Source organism: Lynx canadensis, chromosome C1 (assembly GCF_007474595.2).
Source record: "Lynx canadensis isolate LIC74 chromosome C1, mLynCan4.pri.v2, whole genome shotgun sequence".
Lineage (NCBI taxonomy): Eukaryota > Metazoa > Chordata > Mammalia > Carnivora > Felidae > Lynx > Lynx canadensis.
This window is the reverse complement of record NC_044310.1, coordinates 166338451-166363418: the sequence shown is the minus strand read 5'-3', so window position 1 is coordinate 166363418 and position 24968 is coordinate 166338451. Positions and strand designations below refer to the sequence as shown.

At 39.3% G+C, this 24968-nt stretch overlaps 1 protein-coding gene across 1 annotated transcript in view; it reads left to right on the top strand.

Moving 5' to 3' along the window:
* TTN (titin) overlaps positions 1–24968 on the top strand; it is a 277183-nt gene that overhangs the window by 28843 nt on the left and 223372 nt on the right. The window contains 21 exon segments of the mRNA XM_032594445.1: positions 28–272; positions 1148–1419; positions 1543–1707; positions 1802–1970; positions 2159–3852; positions 3997–4278; positions 4787–5053; positions 5151–5423; positions 5564–5827; positions 5919–6179; positions 7807–8067; positions 8606–8869; positions 8964–9224; positions 9355–9615; positions 10033–10293; positions 10803–10944; positions 11034–11199; positions 12307–12538; positions 14258–14542; positions 14774–14899; positions 19600–19788. Coding sequence (XP_032450336.1) covers positions 28–272; positions 1148–1419; positions 1543–1707; positions 1802–1970; positions 2159–3852; positions 3997–4278; positions 4787–5053; positions 5151–5423; positions 5564–5827; positions 5919–6179; positions 7807–8067; positions 8606–8869; positions 8964–9224; positions 9355–9615; positions 10033–10293; positions 10803–10944; positions 11034–11199; positions 12307–12538; positions 14258–14542; positions 14774–14899; positions 19600–19788 — 6340 coding nt within the window.

Genomic DNA, 24968 nt, shown 5'->3' with positions numbered 1-24968 from the left:
TTTTTCAAATATGCATATTATTTGCAGATTGCGTGGTACAAAGATGGCAAGCGCATCAAACATGGAGAGAGATACCAAATGGACTTTCTGCAAGATGGCAGAGCTAGTCTGCGAATACCTGTTGTTCTTCCAGAAGATGAAGGCATCTACACCGCATTTGCCAGCAATATTAAGGGAAATGCAATTTGCTCAGGGAAGTTGTATGTGGAACCTGCTGCACCTCTCAGTGCTCCGACTTACATACCTACGCCAGAATCAGTGAGCAGAATAAGGTAAGACTCAGAACAATTTGGGTTGATTAATGTTTAAATTGCTTAAAACACCAAATATCCCAATAGCAAATTGCTGTTGTGTGGGGGCCAAAAAAGTGGAGATAACACCAAAACTTGCCATTCGCAATTCAGATGATGCCAAGAGTTTTTACTTCTTGCCCCTGTGCAAGGTGAGCAAAGCATTGTCATTAGTGTGGCATGCTATTCATTTGCTGGTGCTAGAACCAATATGATGAAAACTATAAAGGTTTACTTAATACCTAATTTTACATATGTTATCTCTAATTTATACAACAACCCTGCAATGTAGGTATTCTTATTACTATTTTAGAAGTGGGGGCACTTAATCTTTGTGAGCCTATAAAAATTGTCTTAGTTCACCAGCCCTGATTGTGCCAGCACTTGAAATTCAATCCAAGCCAGTCTGGCTGCAATGGGCAAATAGGTTTTTGTTTTTTTTCAAATATAATTTCTATGTTTTCCCTTCCCTTGGATAAAAAATTATATTTCTCTTTTTCTATAAATTTATTCATTGGGTTATTTAACTGACCAACATTTATTGAGATGTTTTAGCAGTTGAATCAGAAGGGTTTGGTGACTAATTCAGGTGATGATGGAAAGACTGTATTAAGAATTATTCCAAGATTTTAAGGCTGAGTACTTGACTGTGTTGAATAATACTGACTGGGATTGAGGATATATGGAAAACATAGATTTGGGGGGAACAATAATGTACTCTGTTTTGGATCCCAGTGAGTTTGAAGTGCCTTCTAATAATATATGAAGTATATTCTAAAATAACATTAAGAAGGGGGTTTGTTTATTTTGCTTTGTTTTCTCTGTGCCTCATGAAAATATTCTGTTTTGTTTTTCAGATCCATCTCTCCACGTTCAGTGAGTAGATCTCCTATACGCATGTCTCCTGCACGCATGTCCCCTGCAAGGATGTCACCTGCACGGATGTCCCCTGCAAGAATGTCCCCTGGACGTCGGCTGGAGGAAACAGATGAGTCACAACTTGAGAGACTGTATAAGCCAGTCTTTGTGTTAAAGCCTGCTTCTTTCAAATGTTTAGAAGGACAAACTGCCAGATTTGACTTAAAGGTTGTCGGTAGACCCATGCCAGAGACCTTCTGGTTTCATGATGGTAAGTATGATAATTTTTTACTTACAAATCATGAAACACAAAAATAAGCTTATATGTACGTACAGCACTTTTTAAAAAGAACTATTTTAATCTATGTTTTCTTTTTTACTTAATTTTTTACAGGCCAGCAAATTGTCAATGATTATACCCATAAAGTAGTCATTAAAGAAGATGGTACCCAATCACTGATTATTGTCCCTGCATCCCCCAGTGATTCTGGGGAATGGACTGTGGTTGCCCAAAACAGGGCAGGCAAATCTTCGATTTCAGTGATTTTAACTGTGGAAGGTATTAGCCCTTAATAAAGAAACTACCTTATTACTTGGGCTATAAACAGGTATTTCAGCCCTACTCACTCTGAATCACAAACTTTCTCTTCCAGCTGTGGAACATCAGGTAAAACCAATGTTTGTGGAAAAACTAAAAAATGTCAATATAAAGGAAGGTTCTCGACTTGAAATGAAAGTCAGAGCTACGGGTAATCCCAACCCTGACATTGTATGGCTGAAAAACAGTGACATCATTGTACCTCATAAATATCCAAGAATCATGTGAGTTTGCTTGAAAATAATAAAAAATAATAAAATAAAAATATTTTAATAAATATTTAATAAATAAATATTAAATAAATATAAAATAAAAAATAATAATAAAACTAAGCTCATTTATAAATTATAAAACCCAAATAACTAAAAAAGCAATAACTACTTCTGTATTGATTTTTCTTCCCTTTTTATAGAATTGAAGGCATAAAGGGAGAAGCTGCCCTTAGAATTGATTCCACTGTCAGCCAAGATTCTGCCTGGTATACTGCAACTGCTATCAATAAGGCTGGCAGAGATACTACGAGATGCAAAGTAAATGTTGAAGTTGAGTTTGCAGAGCCTGAACCAGAGAGAAAATTAATCATCCCACGAGGGACATATAGAGCAAAAGAGATTGCAGCCCCAGAACTGGAGCCCCTCCATATGCGATATGGTCAAGAGCAATGGGAAGAGGGTGACCTCTATGATAAAGAGAAACAACAGAAACCATTTTTCAAGAAAAAACTCACTTCCTTAAGACTCAAGCGCTTTGGGCCCGCCCACTTTGAGTGTAGGCTAACACCAATTGGTGACCCAACAATGGTGGTGGAATGGCTCCATGATGGGAAGCCACTTGAAGCAGCCAACAGGCTCCGTATGATCAATGAGTTTGGGTATTGCAGCCTTGATTACGGGGTTGCATATTCCAGAGACAGTGGTATCATTACTTGTAGAGCTACTAACAAATATGGAACAGATCACACATCTGCTACACTTATTGTTAAAGATGAAAAAAGTCTTGTGGAAGAGTCTCAATTGCCTGAGGGGAGGAAAGGCTTACAAAGAATTGAAGAGTTAGAGAGGATGGCTCATGAAGGTGCTCTTACAGGTGTAACAACAGATCAAAAAGAGAAGCAAAAGCCAGACATTGTTTTGTTCCCAGAGCCAGTAAGAGTACTTGAAGGGGAGACCGCTAGATTCCGTTGCCGAGTGACCGGTTACCCTCAACCCAAAGTCAACTGGTACCTCAATGGACAACTCATTCGCAAAAGCAAAAGGTTCAGAGTTCGTTATGATGGCATTCATTATTTGGACATCGTGGACTGCAAATCATACGATACAGGGGAAGTCAAGGTTACTGCAGAAAATCCTGAAGGTGTGATAGAGCATAAAGTGAAACTTGAGATCCAACAGAGGGAAGATTTTAGGTCTGTCCTCAGACGAGCCCCTGAACCAAAGCCCGAGTTTCATGTACATGAACCTGGAAAACTTCAGTTTGAAGTACAAAAAGTAGATAGACCTGTTGACACCACTGAAACCAAGGAAGTTGTGAAGTTGAAAAGGGCTGAAAGAATTACCCATGAAAAGGTACCTGAAGAGTCAGAAGAGCTGCGCAGTAAATTCAAGCGCAGAACTGAGGAGGGATATTATGAAGCAATTACTGCTGTGGAGCTCAAGTCTCGTAAGAAGGATGAATCCTATGAAGAACTCCTAAGGAAGACAAAAGATGAACTTCTCCACTGGACCAAAGAATTAACTGAAGAGGAAAAGAAAGCCCTTGCTGAAGAAGGCAAAATCACTATCCCAACTTTTAAACCTGATAAAATTGAACTAAGTCCTAGTATGGAAGCTCCTAAAATCTTTGAAAGAATCCAAAGCCAAACAGTGGGCCAAGGATCTGACGCACACTTCCGGGTCAGAGTGGTGGGAAAACCAGATCCTGAATGTGAATGGTACAAAAATGGTGTAAAGATCGAACGCTCTGACCGAATCTACTGGTACTGGCCCGAAGACAATGTTTGTGAACTGGTCATAAGAGACGTAACTGCTGAGGATTCTGCCAGCATCATGGTGAAAGCCATCAACATAGCTGGAGAAACCTCAAGCCATGCATTCTTACTTGTCCAAGGTAATTTCGATGTCTTTGGTTTGATGGATCTGTCTCTATTTATCCATGAATATCCATTGGTGTATTTCTTTTTATTTTATTTTCCCATTATTCAAATTGTGAATTTAATTTAATATAATGTCTTTTTCCCCCCTTTTCTTGTAGCCAAGCAATCAATCATTTTCACACAGGAATTACAAGATGTTGTTGCTAAGGAAAAAGACACCATGGCAACCTTTGAATGTGAAACTTCAGAGCCATTTGTCAAAGTGAAATGGTATAAAGATGGTGTGGAGGTTCACACGGGAGATAAATATAGGATGCACTCTGACAGGAAGGTTCACTTCCTGTCCATACTGACGATTGACACATCTGATGCTGAAGACTATAGCTGTGTACTTGTGGAAGATGAAAATGTAAAAACAACAGCGAAACTTATCGTCGAAGGTAGTAAATAATAATTTCACCATTTACTTAAGTTCTAAAGTCACCCTTAGTATGTGATCAAATTAGCTTTGCAATTTTCCTTTTATAAAAAGGACTATGTGGGAGTTGAATACAACCTCCATAGCAAGATTCCTGAATGTATACCACTAATTGAGATTATTGACAATTTGGATTTTTTTTTTCAAAATTTTTATTTCAAAATTATTGGATGGCATGACATGACATTCTTCTCTCACGTTAACGACAATTTGGATTTTTAAAAGTCAAGGTTATTTTGATGCCTTATTTTTAAATTTTTACATTGAAATAAAATTCTGTTTTAAAAAAAATTTTAAGTAAAATAACTTTTTTTATTGAAAATATATTCCTCAGTTCATCAGCAGGTACACATTAAGAATATTCCTGATAGCATGGGGGGATTTGAGAGACTTACAAGGAATTTTTTCTACCCTAAGTCTAGATGTGTAACTCTCAAGAAAAATTAACTTCTCTTTATCTTATGCCTCAGGTGCAGTTGTTGAGTTTGTGAAGGAACTTCAGGATATAGAAGTTCCAGAATCGTTTTCAGGAGAGTTAGAGTGCATTATATCCCCAGAAAATATAGAAGGCAAATGGTATCATAACGGTGTGGAGCTGAAGTCCAATGGTAAATACACAATTACATCTCGTCGTGGACGTCAGAACCTCACAGTTAAGGATGTGACCAAAGAGGACCAGGGAGAATACACCTTTGTTGTGGATGGGAAAAAGACAACCTGTAAACTAAAGATGAAACGTAAGTCTGCCTGTTGTTTTTGGCCTGAAGGGAATATCATTATGGCTTATTGATAAGAAATGATCATAACTTTCACTTTTCTCCCCATATTTCACAGCCCGTCCCATTGCTATTCTACAAGGACTTAGTGATCAAAAAGTCTGTGAAGGTGACATTGTTCAGCTTGAAGTTAAGGTCTCCTTAGAGAATGTGGAAGGTGTCTGGATGAAAGATGGCCAAGAAGTACAGCCCAGTGACAGGGTTCACATTGTGATAGACAAACAGTCACATATGCTGCTTATTGAAGACATGACTAAGGAGGATGCTGGAAATTACTCCTTCACCATTCCATCCCTTGGACTATCAACCAGTGGGCGTGTCTCTGTCTACAGTGAGTCAACTTACATATTTTTATGTGTATATTTTTAAGTGAGGTAGAAAACTTTAATTAGGCATTTAAAACAAAATTCACATTAATAAATTGTGTGTGTGTGTGTGTGTGTGTGTGTGTGTGTCTGTGTGGTTTTGCAGGTGTTGAAGTGATAACACCTCTGAAGGATGTTAATGTGATTGAGGGTACCAGGGCTGTGCTCGAATGCAAGGTATCAGTCCCTGATGTGACTTCTGTTAAATGGTACTTAAATGATGAACAAATCAAGCCTGATGATCGTGTACAAGCCATCGTCAAAGGCACTAAGCAGCGACTAGTGATTAACCGGACCCACGCCTCAGATGAAGGACCTTACAAGCTGATGGTTGGCAGAGTCGAAACTAGCTGTGATCTTTCTGTGGAAAGTAAGGATTCTTCCATTTAACTTATTATTGCTTTAAGCATTCTATTTTCCCAGTGTAATATTAACCAAGTGTTTATTTTCTTTTTCCCCAGAAATTAAAATTATCAGAGGTCTTCGTGACCTTACCTGTACAGAAACCCAAAATGTGGTCTTAGAAGTTGAGCTATCCCACTCAGGAATTGATGTTTTGTGGAATTTTAAGGACAAAGAAATCACACCCAGTTCCAAATATAAAATTGAAGCTCATGGAAAAATATATAAGCTGACAGTTCTAAATATGATGAAAGATGATGAAGGAAAATATACATTTTTTGCTGGAGAAAATATGACATCTGGAAAACTTACTGTGGCAGGTTGGTACATTTGTCATTCAGTCTGAGTTCTTATGTGGGGTACTTATTTCAATTTAAGAAATTGTGGCCCATTTCCTTCCAAATTCCCATCAGGTTCCTTCTTCCATGCCTCTGCTTATGCTGTTCTCAAAGTCAGGAGTCCCCTCAACACTTTCCCCACCATGTGCTTCTAGGGAGACCTACCTCAAATGCCATCTTTTTGTGAAGCCTTCCTTAATTTTCCCTTTTGTGTAAGATCTTACTCCAACAACCTCAGGATTATTTTGTGTGTGTCTCTTCCATGGCCTTTATCACATACTTTTCTCATTGCCCATTTCTTCTTCTCACACCAGAGTATAAACTCTTCCAATCTGGAATTTTGCTTCTTTCCCATCTGTGTTCTCTAACATATTGCACGTGATAGATGATCAGTAAACATTTGTTGAACTGAGCTTTATTTAAACTTTCCTACTCTAAAGGTGTATTTCTTTTTTTTTAATCATTCTTATTTCTTCAACTTTTGTTTCTTTTGTTCCCTTCATACTTGTTTTATGAACCCAGTGAAAATTTTAAAATATAACTCAATGTATCTATATATCTCTTTCTTGTGACATGAAGTAGACCATTCTCATTCAGCAGAAATCCCTAGTTTCAAAATGGAGAACCAAAAGCATAAATCAACTGCTAAGAAAAAACTAGAAGTCATCATTAATTTGCTTGGTTTATTACAATTTAATTACTGAGGAGTTGAGATATGACATCGAGATTAAATTGTGTAGTCCATATGGGAATTGTGTGTCCCACTTCATATGAGTTACCTAGATTATACTTTATTACGTTATAATATTTCTGCAGATATTTGACTATGAAAAACACTCCTGAAACAAAATTTTGGATCCTGCACTCTGACATGTGTAATATAAATTGCATGTTTTTAAATGTGTGCAAACAAGAAAAAACTATGAGCCCTTATATTATTTCACTCAACATTTTTTAAGGCTCTACCATAGGCAAGGACTGCTAGAAGCACAGGACACAAAAACAAATGAGGCATGATATTTTTTCTTGAGGAATTCACAATTTTTAGAGAGGGACAGATACATCAGCAGCTAACTTGCTGAAGGAGTAATTTTTTTCTGCCGGTGAATGATGGCCATTGGAGACAAAGGGGGAAGCTTCATAAAAGAGATGGCAGTTGTTAAAATAGTGATTTTTTAGTACATAAGAATCTCTTACCTTATAGAAACATTGATGACTGTACATTTTGTTTAGCACATCTTTTCCCAATCAAATATTAGACACATTTGCAGGAAACAATCCTTAGAAGACTAGGTAGAATGCTTTTGAAGAAGGAATTGAGTTAGAGGCCATCCATGTGGTATGGTTCTTAGAATTCAGTATTAATTTACCAGTTGCTTTCCCTTTGCAAAACCTTCCTGATTCCAGTATTTTCCTTATCAGTTATGCAAACTTAGAGTAGGGGTTTCTGTGATATCTTCTCAATATGGGCAACGATAATTCTATTAGACAGTCATTATATTCAAAATCATGTTTTAAAATTTGATTTTATATTTAATTGTGCAAAGATTTCCTTTTTGTATAAATATTTTTTTAAAGGACTCACACTTGTACTTCTCTTGTTCCAAAGGGGGGGCCATCTCCAAGCCACTCACCGATCAGACTGTGGCTGAATCACAGGAAGCTGTGTTTGAATGTGAAGTTGCCAACCCAGATGCTGAAGGAGAATGGCTGAAGGATGGCAAACACCTACCGCTGAGTAACAATATCAGAAGTGAATCTGATGACCACAAAAGGAGACTGATCATTGCTGCCACCAAATTAGATGACATGGGAGAATATACCTACAAGGTGGCCACCTCCAAAACATCTGCCAAACTCAAAGTTGAAGGTTAGTGATATAATAACAGATTTATCCATTCCACATTATATTACGGTCTTGATGGTTCTCGTTTTAAAAGTCAATGGTATAATTATTTTGCATGTCATGAATCATGATTTCATAAAATCATTATAAACTCTCCAAACTTTCTAAGCCATATACCACAGGGCGCAAAATGCTTATAAGATGTGTTTCTGTGCAGAAGCCATTTCTTAGGTTCCAGCTTGGAGGAACAGCTTAATGAGATGCTCTCATTCTCCACCCTTCTTTTGTTCTTCTCCAGTCTGTTAAGCTATTAATATACAGCTGTGCAAACTTCATCTCTTTCAAGTGTAGAAAAATCATTGCACACTGTACATTTTAAACTGGATTCCAGGTTTTCGTAAATAATCTCAAGGTATCTTTTAAAATAGAGGTGCTGCATAAACCACAAAAGTTTTGATAACCGTTCTTTTGCAAGATGACCAGGTAATGATCTCATTCCAGGAATTCTTTTACTTGATGATACCATCTTTATTTCCTAAATCAATCATAAATTTGTCTCCAGCTGTCAAAATTAAGAAGACTCTGAAGAACCTCACGGTGACAGAGACACAGGATGCCATTTTCACTGTGGAACTCACACACCCTAACGTAAAGGGTGTCCAATGGATCAAAAATGGGGTTGTGCTACGATCCAATGACAAGTATGACATCTCAGTCAAAGGAACAGTTTACACTCTGAGGATTAAAAACTGTGCTGTTGTGGATGAATCCGTGTATGGCTTCAAGCTTGGAAAGCTAGGAGCCAGTGCCAGACTGCACGTTGAGAGTAAGTTGATTCAGAAACACTTTACAAGTAGCCGGTTAATGGTTACCGCTAAGTTAACCCATATCCCTCGAATTGTTTCAACTTTCCTCATTAGCTGTCAAGATCATTAAAAAGCCAAAAGATGTGACCGCCTTGGAAAATGCCACCGTTGCCTTCGAAGTTAGTGTTTCCCATGACACGGTTCCAGTAAAATGGTTCCACAAGAATGTGGAGATTAAGCCAAGTGACAAACACAGACTGGTCTCAGAAAGGAAGGTCCACAAACTGATGCTGCAGCATATATCCCCCTCGGATGCTGGGGAATATACAGCCGTGGTGGGGCAATTGGAATGCAAAGCTAAACTTTTCGTGGAGAGTAAGTATGAGACAGCCCCCTATGGCGTTTCCCTAGATGATCCGCCTGTGTTCATTTTTTGGTTGGTTGGTTTCATCCACTTTTTAAAAAATAAAATATACTAACTGAAATGCTCTTTGGTTTTCCCAAGCATTGCATATTACAAAAACCATGAAAAACATTGAGGTACCTGAGACGAAAAATGCCTCCTTTGAGTGTGAGGTGTCCCACTTCAATGTCCCTTCCATGTGGCTGAAGAATGGCGTGGAGATTGAGATGAGTGAGAAGTTCAAGATAGTCGTGCAAGGGAAACTCCACCAGCTGATCATCATGAACACCAGCACAGAGGACTCTGCAGAATACACATTTGTCTGTGGCAATGACCAAGTCAGCGCCACCCTGAAAGTGACCCGTAAGTACACAGCCAAAAAAGCTGTATAAAATATTCGGGAAACTCCTGGTTATTCCGTATTCTACACCTTTCCTTCCTAACCAGTTAACCCACTCAAAAATCCTTGATTGACACATCTACTATGTGTTCACACTGAGTTAGGCACTAGTATCTCTACCTGTTTAAAATTTTCTGATTAGAGTAGCCTGGAAAGGCTACCTACAAAGATGCTCTAGTGTCTATCACTAGCTCTTTCTGCTTGGCCTTGTCCTGTTGTAGAGGGGTACCTGGAAGGTCTCACAGTTCAGTTCATATCCCTGAACTACAACCACCTTAGCAGACATACTAAACACATCCCTAGTTTTCACTCTGTGCTTGTTGTAACTCACATCATGCTGACACAAAGTCTCCTTGGGTGTATTTTCTTCCCCTTTGCAGCAATCATGATTACATCCATGCTGAAAGACATCAATGCTGAAGAAAAAGACACCATTACCTTTGAGGTAACCGTGAACTATGAAGGCATCTCATACAAATGGTTAAAGAATGGTGTGGAAATCAAATCAACTGACAGGTGCCAGATGAGAACCAAAAAGCTCACGCACTCACTGAACATCAGGAACGTGCACTTTGGGGATGCAGCTGAGTACACCTTTGTGGCTGGAAAAGCTACATCAACAGCCACCCTTTATGTGGAAGGTATGGTTTCACAAACGTCCTATCCTTAAAAATAAATGTGAATACACTATGCGAAATGTTAATCAGTGCACTAATTAGTGAATGGAAAAATAAAATGTGGGTATCCATGTCACGAAATATTGTTAGCAATAAAAAGCCAGTGCTGGTACATGCTACAACATGGATGAATCTTAAAAACTTTACGCTAAGTGAAAGAAGCCAGTCCCAAAGGACCATATATTGTGTGATTCCATTTATAGGAAATGTCAGAATACACAAATCTGTAGAGACACAGATTTGTCTCTAAATCTGAGGGCAGACAGTAGAAGGTGTCTGGAGGGTGATGGCTGAGGGGTGCGTGGTTTCTTTCTGGGGCAATGGGAATATTCGAACATTGATCATGGTAATGGTTGCATGACTCTGACTATACTGAAGGCCACTGAATCGAACACTTTAAACAGGTGAATTGTATACTAAGTTATGTCATAAGGCTGTTAGAAAGGTTAATTTTTTTGCATGCTGTTTCCCAGCTCGTCATATAGAATTTAGGAAACACATTAAGGACATCAAGGTTCTCGAGAAGAAGCGAGCCATGTTTGAATGTGAAGTTTCTGAACCTGACATCACTGTCCAGTGGATGAAAGATGGCCAAGAACTGCAGATTGTGGATAGGTCAGTTGTTTTGTTTTGCCGCGTTCAAGGAATGCGCAGTTTGCTTTGAGTCACTGTGCATTGAACTTCAATTTCCATTTCATCTACAGAATAAAGATACAGAAGGAGAAATACGTCCACCGCCTCCTGATCCCATCCACCCGCATGTCTGATGCCGGGCAATACGCAGTGGTGGCAGGAGGCAACATATCCACTGCTAACCTCTTTGTAGAGGGCAGAGATGTTCGCATCCGGAGTATTAAAAAGTCGGTTCAGGTACTGTCTACATGCTGAATTTTGGGAGACATCATCAGGAGCCCGTAATCCATAGTTTGGTATTCTAATTTTTTAACTTTAGAATTTTCTAAGCACAGTCTTCTAAAGAATGAAAACAGCTGATCCCTGCTGGCTTAGACTCTTGATCTGACATCAATTTAGTCACAGTTTTCCCTCACTTAGGGAAATGGTGTGTCCTTAGCAGCTGTCTAGATACTTTAATTAAAGCAGCTGTGGAAACTTCACTGTCTAACAAATGGCCACCTGCCAAGCCGCACAAACCAGAAAAGAACGAAAATTTAAGTTGCGGTGTTTACACAGCAGCTAGAACTCAGGGAATTTAGAACAAGGTGGCATTTCCTCAGAAGCCTTCTGTTATGGAGAGGCAGGTATGTAGGGACTTGGCTGGAAACACTTCCTCTGAGGTCCAAGAGGAAGACCGGTGCGGGCAAAGCTGGATTCCTAGCAAATATGCCGAGCCAGACACCTCTGCTCTCTACCACATGTGCAGAATTTATTCTCATGAGGGCCAGTCTTCTCAAATGATGTAATGGAGATAACACGGTAAGAGAAGTGTCATTAGAGTTCAGATTTATCATATTGCTCGTCTAAGGAGAACCGGGCCACTCAGGCCACCTGAATAAATCTTCTGTCCTTTATTGTCTGATTCTGAACCTTGATTTCCTCACTCTTAAAAACGAGGATAATAGCTTCCACCTACCCCAGTAGATTCTTGTTCCTACTCCATGAAATCAAATTGAGTACTAACTTAGAAGAGCTTTGTCGAAAATAAAAAGCCCATGGGCATAAAGTGTCATTATTTCTGTTATTATCAGTTAAGAAGCAAACATTTAAGGACTCGAACATGGTCTCTTTGGGGGCAGCATCCCTCCTCAGTGCAGGTATAAGCATGATTTCTACAGAAGAAGTTAGGGCACCAATTGTCCAAGGATATGCAGGACAAATCAGAATGTGACACAACCAGTCAGCTTTTTATATCGTAATGGATAAGTTTGGCACACTCTTGAAATAAGCAGTTTTAGAAACAGGTCAAAACTGAAAGGAAACCGGGGCTTCAATTCTCTTTTTCTGTTGTTCCATCAAAAGGTTATTGAGAAACAACGTGCTGTGGTTGAGTTTGAGGTCAACGAAGATGATGTGGACGCCCACTGGTATAAAGACGGCATTGAAATCAACTTCCAAATTCAAGAACGATACCAGTATGTGGTGGAGAGAAGAATCCACAGGATGTTTATCTCCGAGACCAGGCATAGCGATGCTGGCGAATACACCTTTGTGGCAGGAAGGAACAGGAGTTCTGTTACACTCTATGTCAATGGTAGGTGGAGATATTGATGTGTTTTGTGAATCCAGCTAGAGTAATCCTCTTCTTTAACTTCCCAAAGTGCTGATGGTTTCTGGGAAATCTCTAGGGAAGCCATGGTCCTTGTATGCTTGCAACTACATTTATTTTCACATCATTCCCTGGTAAAGGGACAGCAGCTATTAAAAAGACTTAAAGATGTCATTTCTTGAAAGTGCCTAGTGGCTGGATCTTCATTGAGTTGGTCAACACTACTTAATAGCCACTGTATGTCAATTATAATAGACCCCTAATGGGTTTCTAGATACAGAATTCAGCTGGTCAAGTTTTCTGCCCTTGGCCCCAAGTGCTTAAGTACCAGTAGACTTACCAAGCCATAGGGTCATTTCCTTTGAGAAAACCCAAAGGTCCTCTTTGAGGCCCCAGAGGGCCTAGACAGCCACAGGCAATGTTCAACTAGGTTTTCTCTGCCCCAAGCCCTAGGATCATAGGCTCTTACTTTTAGGGGAAATTCCACATGCTACCAAAGTCTCAGAGGGGTGCCATTAAACCATTTTCTTTCTTCATTACAAACCTTAGAGCTGAATTTGAAGCTGACCTGGAAATGAGACTAACCTAAATAGAGAAAATGGACCATTCATCCCTATTTTAATTTTGAGTCATATCTGTCTGCACAAATACCCCTGAGGTGGATGAAGGAACTCTAGGAAAATCTCAAGTTAATAAAAATGAACCATATTGCCAACATTCCCTCAGTCCCTAGGAGACCAAGTGATCATGATATCCAGTTCTTATTATTTCTGTATTAGTGGTGGATAGACTGAGGCACAGAGAAGTAAAGGTCAGAAACCAGCCTCACAGGAGTCCTTTCTCCCCATTTCTGTGTTCAGTAAACTAGCTAGTTCCCCTCTCTCATCACAACACAGACAAGATGCTTTACTTAGGATAGCAGGAAAGTGAGTTTTTTTTCAATCTACCTAATTGCCTCTAACTAGATCTGGAATAACATGTATTCTTACCTTCGTAGTTACTGATTGTGCTTCATTGGCACCTATATATAAAGAAATGACTATGACACATACACAAATACTTGGAAAACAAACCAGTATGAAATGAACCACATCACCACATGGTTTGTCCAAATGATGTAAAATTAGGTAGCACGTGGCAGTTGTTCTCACAATTTTTTTAGTTTTGAGAGAAAGAGACAGAGAAAGAGAGAGAGAGAATGAGTGGGGGAGGGGCAGAGAGAGAGAGGAACAGAGGATCCAAAGCAGACTGTGCTGACAGCGCAGAGCCTGACATGGGGCTCGAACTCGCCAACCTCAAGATCACGACCTGAGCTAAAGTCAGACGCTTAACTGACTGAGCCACCCAGGCACCCCTGTTCTAGCATTTTTTAGGGTACTGTGCATCACTGTACCCCCACCCAGACCCCAACATGCAAAGGGGCGATCACCTTATGTTGACAAGTTCAACACTCGCAGCAACACCCCGTCACCAAGCCTCAAATAGAAGTACCTTTCTAAAGTTATTCTCTCTCCTCGAGGACAAAATTCCAAATGTTTTCTTCCTTCCCAGCACAAAGAACATTCCAATATTCTGAGGCAAGTAAAGTTATCATAATTCCAAAGTTTTGTTTCTGGGCACTGGCCACAAATGAACACAGACTTTCACGTGCTCTCCTGTGTTGTCATGTTTTTTCACAAGCTGTTTGTTTTCATTTACTCCCAGCTCCAGAACCACCCCAAATTCTGCAGGAGCTCCAGCCTGTCACTGTGCAGTCTGGCAAGCCTGCCCGCTTCTGTGCTGTGATATCTGGCAGACCACAGCCCAAAATTTCCTGGTACAAGGAAGAGCAGCTGCTTTCCACTGGCTTCAAGTGCAAATTCCTTCACGACGGGCAAGAGTACACGCTCTTGCTAATTGAAGCCTTCCCGGAGGACGCGGCTGTTTATACCTGTGAAGCCAAGAATGACTATGGAGTAGCCACGACGTCCGCTTCCCTCTCCGTGGAAGGTAGAAAGGCCTCGCTAGCCTCAGCTTAAAATAAAACCTAAGAAACCCGCTTTTTGTGTGTTGTCCCACTGCATTTATGAATACAATCTGGAGCTCATACAAGTGGATTGCTGCTCAGCTTTCAGAAAGTGCCCTGATGCCACATGAATTAAGATAAATCCACATGCTCCATTCTTCTTTGAGGTCTGCAGGTGATTTAATCCTGACGCATCTTGTGGTCCCTTTCTTTAGTTCCGGAAGTCGTGTCTCCAGATCAGGAAATGCCAGTTTATCCTCCTGCTATCATTACCCCACTTCAGGACACCGTCACTTCTGAGGGACAGCCAGCCCGTTTTCAGTGCAGAGTTTCTGGAACAGGTAGGTTCAAGAGCAAAGGTATCGTTGCTAATACTTACACAGAATGATCTGAGGAGAGCTTTCTCACATTTTCCTCCATCACAGACACCTCCCAGGCATAATTTGACTCTTAATGGGAATCTTGCAAAAGACTTACTTGAATTACTGAACTAAGGAATAGACCATGTTTACCACTACTGAACTGTAGCATCAAAAGTAAGGGCATTATAATCCGAGAGGTTAGACTTGAATTGTGGCTCCCCTGTGTGACCTTAGGCAAATATATTATTTCTCTGGCTCTCTTTTCCTCATGAGTAAAGTAAGAATAGTATTGCCTTTGATCTTAGAACATACCTTTCACAAGGGCAGGGATTCTGTCTTAGCACCTAAAACCTGGTGCCTAAAAAGGCAGTGGCTACTAGAAGGTAAGACCCTTGGCAGTGAGGGTGAATCCTTGTCCTAGGATAGCTTCATACATAGTGGATAGTCAATATGTACTTGTTAACTGGACAAAAGAATGATTATCAAATGACTAATACCAATGAGGATCGTGTTAGATAACACACACCAGCACGTAGCACAGTGTTCGTCATGTAGTAACCCTCAGTTGGTTAGCTATATGCTCTTTAATTGGGGCATGCTTCCCAAACACCCACGGCCCTGTCTCACAGCCTCAGGAGTCTGATGTTGGTAGAATGAGGCAAAATATTTGCAGCTCTTTCAAGCCAATTATGATTGTAAATTTATCTCAGGTAGGGAAAAAGTAAATCAACTTTATCCCAAATGAAAGTCACTCTCATATTCTTGGCCCTTATATATGCCCACCAAAGGGAAATTCTTAGAGCTTAGTTTCATAGCACTCCTAGTTAAGTGTGGGTTTATTTTTATGCTTCTTCCATTGGTTTATGACCCAATCTCTGCATTGCCATGAGCCATTTTTGTAAACAAGTCAGTATTTCAATTGGCCTTCTAAAACCTGATGATTTCCTCCTCTGAGGTGAAGATGCTGATCTAGAAACCAAATGGACCTGTTTGATTTTTATGAGTATAATGAAAAGATAATTAATGATGTAGGTAAAGCATCTATAGGCCTGGCTGGCAAGTGACTGGTGCTCAATACATTAATTTTATTATAGATATAGAGGGGAATTATATAAACATAAAAGTCTGGTAGTGGGCAACCAACATGGGGAAATACCATAGACTTTGTGAGTTTGAGAAACACTAAATGTTAAGAAATAAGATCTGATTTGATAATATCCTACTAACACAGTAAAGAAAAGGCATTTTAATATCAAATTCATTAAAGCCACACTAAATAATTTGTCCTTCCATTGAATTTTTAGAGGAAAATTTTCAAATCGATATACATATATATGGGTCGTTTAAAGCAGTAGTCTTTATATAGTACTCTTCAGTTTATAAATAATATTATAGTTTTGCCTTTAAGGTATTACAAAAATATGTTTTAAGCCTTTCATAAGACTCCAATTGGGGGACGCCTGGGTGGCTCAGTTGGTTGGGCATCCCATTCTTGGTTTCTGTTCAGGTCATGATTCTGGGGTTGTGGGATCAAGCTCTCATCAGGCTCCATGCTAAGGGTGGAGCCTGCTTAAGATTCTCTCTCTCTCCCTCTGCCTTTCTCCCCTGCTCACACACACATGTTCTCTCCCTCTCTAAAATAATAATAATAATATAATAATAATAATAATAATAATTTTTTAAAAAAGACTCCAATTGGGGTAGAAAGAGAAAAATATCTTTTTTATATGACTGACATCTTTAAATGTTTAAATGGACGTTATAAATTTATGGATTACTAACTCTTTATGTGTGGTACTATTTATACACATATAGAAATTTGAGCACCCTCTTGCAAATGTATTTCCTATATGGCAAAATGTAAGTTCTTTAAGTAAAATGCCCTTTTAAAAGCTTACCAAATCATAAAGGTTGATGCCCCTGGGACTAAATATATTTACACAACTTTCTCTTAGCAAGTATTACCCTAGGAAAGTAAATTCAGCCCTGCCTTCTACAAATGTGAAAAAAAATTATCAGTCTTCAGAAACCTCAGTCACATGTTTTTGGAACTCAATACTTAACTGAAGCATGGAACTTGGCCCTCAGCAATCTAGTGGTGCTTTTATGAGAACGTGTTGCCTACTGAAGGTCTCTGGTGCCACCTACTGGTGGAAAAGCAATTTGTAAAAGCAGATTTTTAAAACGTAATAAAGCTACATTTTTACCAATGTTTATTCTACAGATAATCAGTATCATTCAAAGGCTTACTGAGCAACAGCTAGCTAAATAAAATGATAAGTGGTCTGGCAATGATGGATTCCTGTTGTTCATTTAAGTAACTCTTCAGGTTTATTCGACTGCTATTGAAACATTACACTAGCTGCTAGGGATGCCAGACCTGGCTTTCATAGAATTGAGTGTAGGTGAGGAGACACACGTGCACAACTAGATCCCAAGGTTGTAAGTGCCATAACAGCCCATGTACTCAGCGCTGACTGTTTGCAATATGAACAGAGATGCACAGACTGGGCATTGAAAAATCAACAGGGTCCTTGAACACAGCAGTGTTCTAGGCAGAGAACGACATTTACAAAGTCATAAAAGCTTGCAAGGGTACTTCATGTGCTGGAAACGACAAGTGGCTTAAGTATGGTTGGAAAGTGATGTGATAAGTGGATGAGAAGGCCAGGAAAGAAGGCAAGGGCCAGGTACTAAAGGTTTGGTATTCTATGCTTAGGATTTTAGATTTTACCTTGTTTATACTAAGGAGCAACTGAAGGATTTTTAAGCCCCTCGGTAACATGATTTACTTTTTTAGAGACACTACTGTGGTAGTGAAAAGAGGAATGGTCAGATGTGGGAGGTGAGACCAGGTGAGGACCAAGGGAGAGGCCATCCTAACAGGCTTGGAAGGTGCTGACAAGGCCCTCAATTAGGGGAATCGGGAGAAAAAAGGGTGTATATTGAATTCAAGAGGTGGAATGAACAGAATTTAGGGACCAAATATAGTGGAGTAATAGAACGGGGAGCAGGGGCAGTGGAGAGGCCTCACGGAAGCCAAAAGAGACCAGTGACCGACACAGAAAGGGGCAGCCCAGTCAGAAGCACCAAATCCATTACCAAGAGAGGTCTCACCTGTTAGCTTATTTCTTGTTGACAATACATGCCTATCCTAGGGCTTCAATCAGTTTACCTCTGTCAGTAGTAATATGCAGAGAACCTTGCAAAGTGGTGAACCAAACTCTTCATCTTCCATTTCTGTTGAGGTTTAATAGACAAACTAAATAGTTATAGAATGATCGCTAAATTCCATGTGATGGTGTTGTCTCTTACATCACCTGGCCCTGACTTTTGGTAAATTATTAAAGGCACTGCTGATCCCTTGCGAGGTTAAACATTCTTTCTATAATAACTGACTTGTGACAGTGGTTTATAAAGCTCCTTCCATGTGTAAGCCATTTAATTCACACAACAATTTATTGCAAAGAATAGCTCGTGCACTGGGTGTTGTATGGAAACCAATTTGACAATAAATTTCATATATTAAAAAAAATAGCTCATGAATTACTATGCATCTTATTTTACAAATGAGAAGACTGGTCCAGAAAGATTAAATGGCAGGTGTAAGGTCACACAGCTGGTAAATTGTGGTATCAGCATTCCATTTTCTACCTTACCTTGCTACCTAAGGAAGTGAAGAGATTTAAAAGGAGAACCTGTAGTTTAAAAATACTACCACCATGGGCAGGATGGAGGGAAACCTTCACAAGCCAATATTTGTGCCAAAATGCAAACAAATGCTAGCTGATTGCACCACAAGAGAATCCTCCATAGATGGTAATTAGAAAAGGGAGTGGTATAGGGATCATACTCAGCTTGGGTTGTGGCTTTTAAAACAAATAACTAAATCCACTCTTGACTTACAGGGTTACTGTTTCAATGGAAGTATATTTTTTAAAGTGCACATTACCTTAAACCATAACAATATAATGTTATTTTATCTTTGCTTTGGGGTTATTTTCTATCATTTTAACATGATTCAACTCCTTATATGAAAAGAACTGGTTTTATTATTATATACTTTGAAAAAAGCCAAATATATCTAAGATGCCCAAATTCCATTACTCTCAGTTTTAAAAATTATTTTTTGCTTTGCTCAGACCTTTCAATGCTTGCTCATTGGTAATGACAGTATAGAATTTTTTTCTTCAGACTACAGGGTGTCTGTTTTATACTTTTGGGAATGTTGATTCTCTCAGCTCTCTTTTTGATTGATCTTTCTGCCCACCAGAAGTGCAGATTTTCCTCTCCCTGTCCTCGTTAAGCAACCACAATCCTAGATAAAACCCATCCTGATGACTCTACCTTAGGACTGTCTTTTTCTCAAGGTCACTATGTCAAAACCTAGACCCTGTTTCCACAGCATGGACTGCAAATGGTTAAAAAGAATATAATTAAAATTATAAAAGTTCAAATATTACAACCAGTCTATAAGCTGGATTTTTCTGGAATCATGTTTTTCTTAAAGATGAAAAGGAAACCTAAAAGAGCAGATGTGGCAAGCCCAAAAGAGAAATCTAATGTTATTAAGATAAATAAGAAATGTAGTCAACAATGTAATCAATACTGTGTTTGCAGGTAAAATCATCCACCACTTTTTGTGATTTTAAATATCTTTTTTTTCTTTTGTGATGCAGATCTAAAAGTGTCTTGGTACGCCAAAGACAAGAAAATCAAGCCATCTCGGTTCTTTAGAATGACTCAATTTGAAGACACTTACCAACTGGAAATTGCTGAAGCTTTTCCGGAAGATGAAGGAACTTACACTTTTGTTGCTAATAATGCTGTTGGTCAAGTATCAAGCACAGCCAACTTGAGACTGGCAGGTACAGTAAACAACTTTAAGAACCACATTTAAATATGGATCTAATCTTACAATGCCAGTAACAATCACTAAAGATTCCATGTAAACCATCATTGGCCCTACCATTCTCTTTTAATGCAACTAATTGTTTCCATGTTATATACGACATTCTTACTTTTCTTTTATCCCATTTCATGATGAATCACAAACCATCATTTTCTATTTTGCCCTGCTTTGTCTTTATACTGTTTTGTAATGTACTGCTCTCCGCGCCAGCTTTCATGCTTTCTGATCAGCATGTATCAGAATGGAGAGAAATATGCTAAAGAAATACTTAGGTAGATTTGTTTTCTCATTTAGCTAAGATGAAAATTAAAAAAAAATGTTTTTTAATGCCAGCGTTACTATCCCCCCATTGTCTTGACACAATTCTGAGTTCACAGAAGCTACAGAGGATGATTTCGGGTCTGGACACCATCTAGATGCATTCGCCATCATTCCAAGAATGCCTTCAGGTTAAGGGGCCCAGTCCAAAGATGGTTTAGCATTTCTGATATTTGGGGCTTTTAAACTGCAATCAGAAACACTTCCCTGGCAGTGGGGAGCACTTTGATTCAAAACAAGATAACAACAATATTTTTATACAGTCAGACTATTTTTGCTGAGCTAATTTAGTCTATGTATTCTTAACTATGTACAAATACATAAGGATTGAAGGCAACTTTGATTTTTCCCTTAATTTTAAATACAATAATAATCAGATATTTTCTTAATAATCAATTTAAAGTGGTTTACAAAACAGAAAATCTGATTTTATAACCCGAGGGGAAAAAAATAAAAACAGAAAACAAGAATACCTAAACTAAATTGTGTACTTCACTACTGCCTTCGCAAACAATACGGTGAAGTTTCTTAGACTATTTATGTCTCCATTGGTTTGTCTGGAAAATGGAAGTGAACATGTGTGACTTGGAACCAATAATGTCATACGTTGACAAGGCATTAAGATTGGTCTGGATTCTAGTCCACCATTACAATTTACGACAGATCTGTAGACAACTCCAAATGAGTTCTGGTTTCAATGCAGGGTAAGACATTAAAGGTTGGCATGCTTCTTTTCAGGATTTAGCAAATTTGGAGAAGTTACATCAAACTCCCAATGGCATGTTTCTTCGTCAGTTTCATTTAAGAAGGACTCCCTTGGCCAAACGCCCATCTTCATCCAGCCTCTATCAAGCCTCAGGGTGCACAGCGGGGAGACAGTCAGATTTCATGCAAGGGTTTTTGGCATTCCCAAGCCAGAAATCCAGTGGTTTCATAACCAGCAGCCAATTCTACCAACAAAAGATGTAGTTTTCCATTTTGAGGAGTCCACAGGCATGGCTTTAATGCTTATAGTTGATGCTTACTCAGAGCATGCTGGGCAGTACTCTTGCAAAGCCGCCAATAGTGCTGGGGAAGCCTCTTGTGCAGCTACACTCACAGTGACTCCAAAAGGTAAAGCTCATGTTGCTTTAAAGACTTGGATTTGCTTCATACCTCCTACTCCCACTGTTACTAATGAGAGTCTCTACTGTTTGTCTCATTGCATAGTGTGGTCAGTCGATAATTTACTAATAAAATAACACCCAACAAGTCCTCCTTAGTTCTCAATTATGGGTTAACCTATGCAATTAAAATCTCACTGAAGTGTATATTCTGCGTAGTACACTAGTATTTTTTAAGGCATCAGCTTTGCTTGATGTTTTTACTTTTCTAAACAACATCTCGTGGTTGGATCATTAATGATCCATTTGCTGTATATTGTTTATAAAGTATGCAGAAGAAGAAGGACAAATGGAATCCCAGGAGAGGGGAAAAGAGAGAGAGAGAGATGAGAGGAGAGAGAGAGAGAGAGAGAGACAGGCTATGTAACTCTGGTTAGCTGCAGTGACAACAGAAGGAAGGACGCAGAGACGCTATGGCATCGCATGAGCCTTCATCATCCATTCATCACTGGGTCACTGGGAATGAACTTTCTTTTGTATGATCTGACATCCTAGAGCATACTCCATTTGGCATGCTGCTTCCAGGTGACAATGACATCTTCCATCTTCATCTTCCATGCCATTTTATGTTACTAACCTAACCAAGTGACAAAGCTTAGATCTTAATATTCTTTTCTTTTTCTTGTCACTTGATTATACAGTGCAAGCCCTAGCTAGGCAGAGTTCTGGGAAAGATGTAAGAGAGTCCACCAAGTCCCAGGCAGTGGCAGATTCCTCTTTCACAAAGCAGGAGAGCAAACTATCCCAAAACGAAATTAAGTCATTTCAAGGATCATCATATGAATATGAATCACAGGTTTTTGAAAGTGTATCTCAAAGTTCCATCCACACAGCTGCATCGGTTCAAAATGTAGAGTTGCGCCACACTGCGTCCCTTTCACAAATTGCAGAAAGCACTGAGTTATCTGGGAACTATGCTGAAGAGGCAGTGGGTGAGGCACCAAAGATTCTCCTGCAGCTTCAGGACCTCTCTGTAAGGTGCGGCGACACTGCTGAATTCCTCTGCGTCTTACAAGATGAATCCTCTGTTGATGTAACCTGGACTCACGAAGGCATAAAGATCGAGGACTCTGAAAGAGTGAAGCAGTCACAACGTGGAAATATTCAGTTTCTTATCATATGTAACGTTCAGCTGGTAGACCAAGGACTGTACAGCTGCAGTGTCCACAATGAGTATGGAGAGAAGACAACGTCAGCAGTACTAAGCATAGAAGGTGCTTATTTGGCTTTTAGCTCTGACTTGCTTCATTTCATCCCCATCGCTTTATGCAGCTTTTCTGCTGTGCAAATTGAATCAATGAATATATTAATTAGAATATCTCTAACTTAGCACTCTATTCGTAAAAGACTCACGAAAGTCAGCCAAGTTATTGGCCAGACTCGTGATGAACATTTTTAAGTTTCCAGTCTAGATTCAAGGAAGTGTAACTTTCAAATCTCATTTCGGAAGGTTATGGTTTATTTCACGTGCGATGCTTTTCCTAGTATTTCCCAAATATGCCCCCTACGAGGCACACTGAAGAAGGTCAAGCTGTTACAGTTAATCAATTATTGATTATTTATATTGTGCCTGATACTGCGCCAAGCTTAAATTTAATTATTTTAATATTAGGAGGCTCAAAAGTTCTCATCTGCCCTTTGTTTGCAGATCTGGAAGTTCTAGATGTTTATAAGGAGCAATAGAAAATTGTGCACTGATAATGATAGGGCTCTGTCTGGACCAAAATTAGGAGTCTATAGCTATTTCTTAATAGGTGCTGCTGCTTCAAAGTCTCAGATCTTCCTGGAATTCTAGAATTATCTCATGGCAAGATTATTATTTTATTGTTATCATGCTTGATTTGCCACCATGTCTGGAAGGGAATGAATAAATTTGTCTCGGAAAAGATAAGTTGTTCCTTTTATCCATGGACCTCCTCTTAGATACTAATGAAACAGGAAAGTTATTCTTCAGGTGCTAGAATCCCATGCTGTATGTCTGTAAGCAAAGAGTCTTTACTGAGTCCCGTGAAAGGTAACTGATGGAAGAAGTTCTAGCATCTCCAGGGGTCGGTGGAGACTGTGGCCTCAAGGTCTTTTCTGATCTCTCCATCCATTTTTGAAATATTAGAGACGAGCAGGGGATAGTACAGTGCTATATGACAGCCATCTTGGCTCTGAATTTTGACAGAGTCTCATATATCATTTAATATATCTGTAATCCTCATTCTCCCAAAGGAGTCTTTTTTATCTCTTAATCTGACATTTTGTTCTGTAGCTCTTTCTGGTAACATTTTCATAGGCTTCAAAGGGAATAGCTCCAGAACTGAGAGCTAGTTATGCAAATTAGATGGAAAATTCCACCATCCAAAGAGTTGACCCTCAATTTCACCATAGCTGCTGGCTAGTGCAATAATCACACATAGTGATTATTTATCTGGAGGTGACTGGTGACAACCATGACGGTTTCTGCAGCCATATAATGAGAGTTGGCTGTGTTGTGGAGGTAGGAACAATGTAGGGTCTTTCAACTCGTTTCCTAAGGAATGTAGGGCCATGGTACATGCTCGTCAGCACATGGCCAGAGTGGATTTAAGCTGGACATTTTTGCCACAGGATTTCTAGTTCACTCAGTTCTAATGGATTATATCATTAAAGTGTTCTTGGAGCATGAGCATTTTTCTCTTGGGAGTCCAGACTGCCTCACTGGTACTTAAGAAAGTGAAAAGATAAGCCACTTTTAAGTGTTTGAAGAATGAAGGATCAGGCACAGTTATCTAATTATCGCACATAAGACCAGTCTTTACATGTTCCTCTTTTACTTTGGCCTTGTAACTCTACGTAGGCAGAGTAGTTATCCGCAAAGATCAAGTAGGAAGGTAAACCCTGTAAGTCTGTTTGAGTAGTTCTTCTGTAAGTAAAAGTATAGATATATCATATGTTAGTTTGGGAACTAACATGCTGCTTTCCTTCTCATCCTAATGACACATCACCTTCTCTAAATTCAGCGTGTGTTTTACTCTTACAAACACAGCTAATTTATTACTTTTCCTAACTTTATTCTCACCTAGCAAACGAATCGCAAACCAGAACAGTTACAAAAATTGCCCTTGGTTCAGACACTAAAAGTTTTAAAACACACAAAGAGTCACAAAATAAAACAACCCATGAAGTAAAGAGAGAATCGTCAAGGAAAACAGCAAGTTTGTCATTCACTTCATGCCAAAGCCCACAAGGAACGGAGGAGCCATGGAGTCCCGCGTTCCCACACAGTTCCACACGGATGGACAGAAGAACAAGAGGGAACCAGGGCACCCACCTTTCCCAGGAAGCTGCCCCAGAGATGATTGTGTCTAAAGCCTGCGCCTTTTCCCTATATAATAAAAGCTATTTTGACTTGAGGACTCTGTTTTGCTCCTTAATATGTAACCAGACTTTGTGTAGTCTCAAGTTTTAAAGGTGGTCCAAATGAAAGGCATATTTACTAGCAGGAAACGCTTAATTCTGCAGGAAAACCTGAGAATAGCCCTCGGCAAAAGGCGGCAAGTTAGGAAAATGAACAATGTTCCTTCTAAATGTGATTCCTTCTCTTAGCAAGTGTTCCATCGATAGGACATTTTATTTTTAAAAAAGAGAATATTCCTTTAGTTGATGGATTGCTTTTGGAATGCATGTA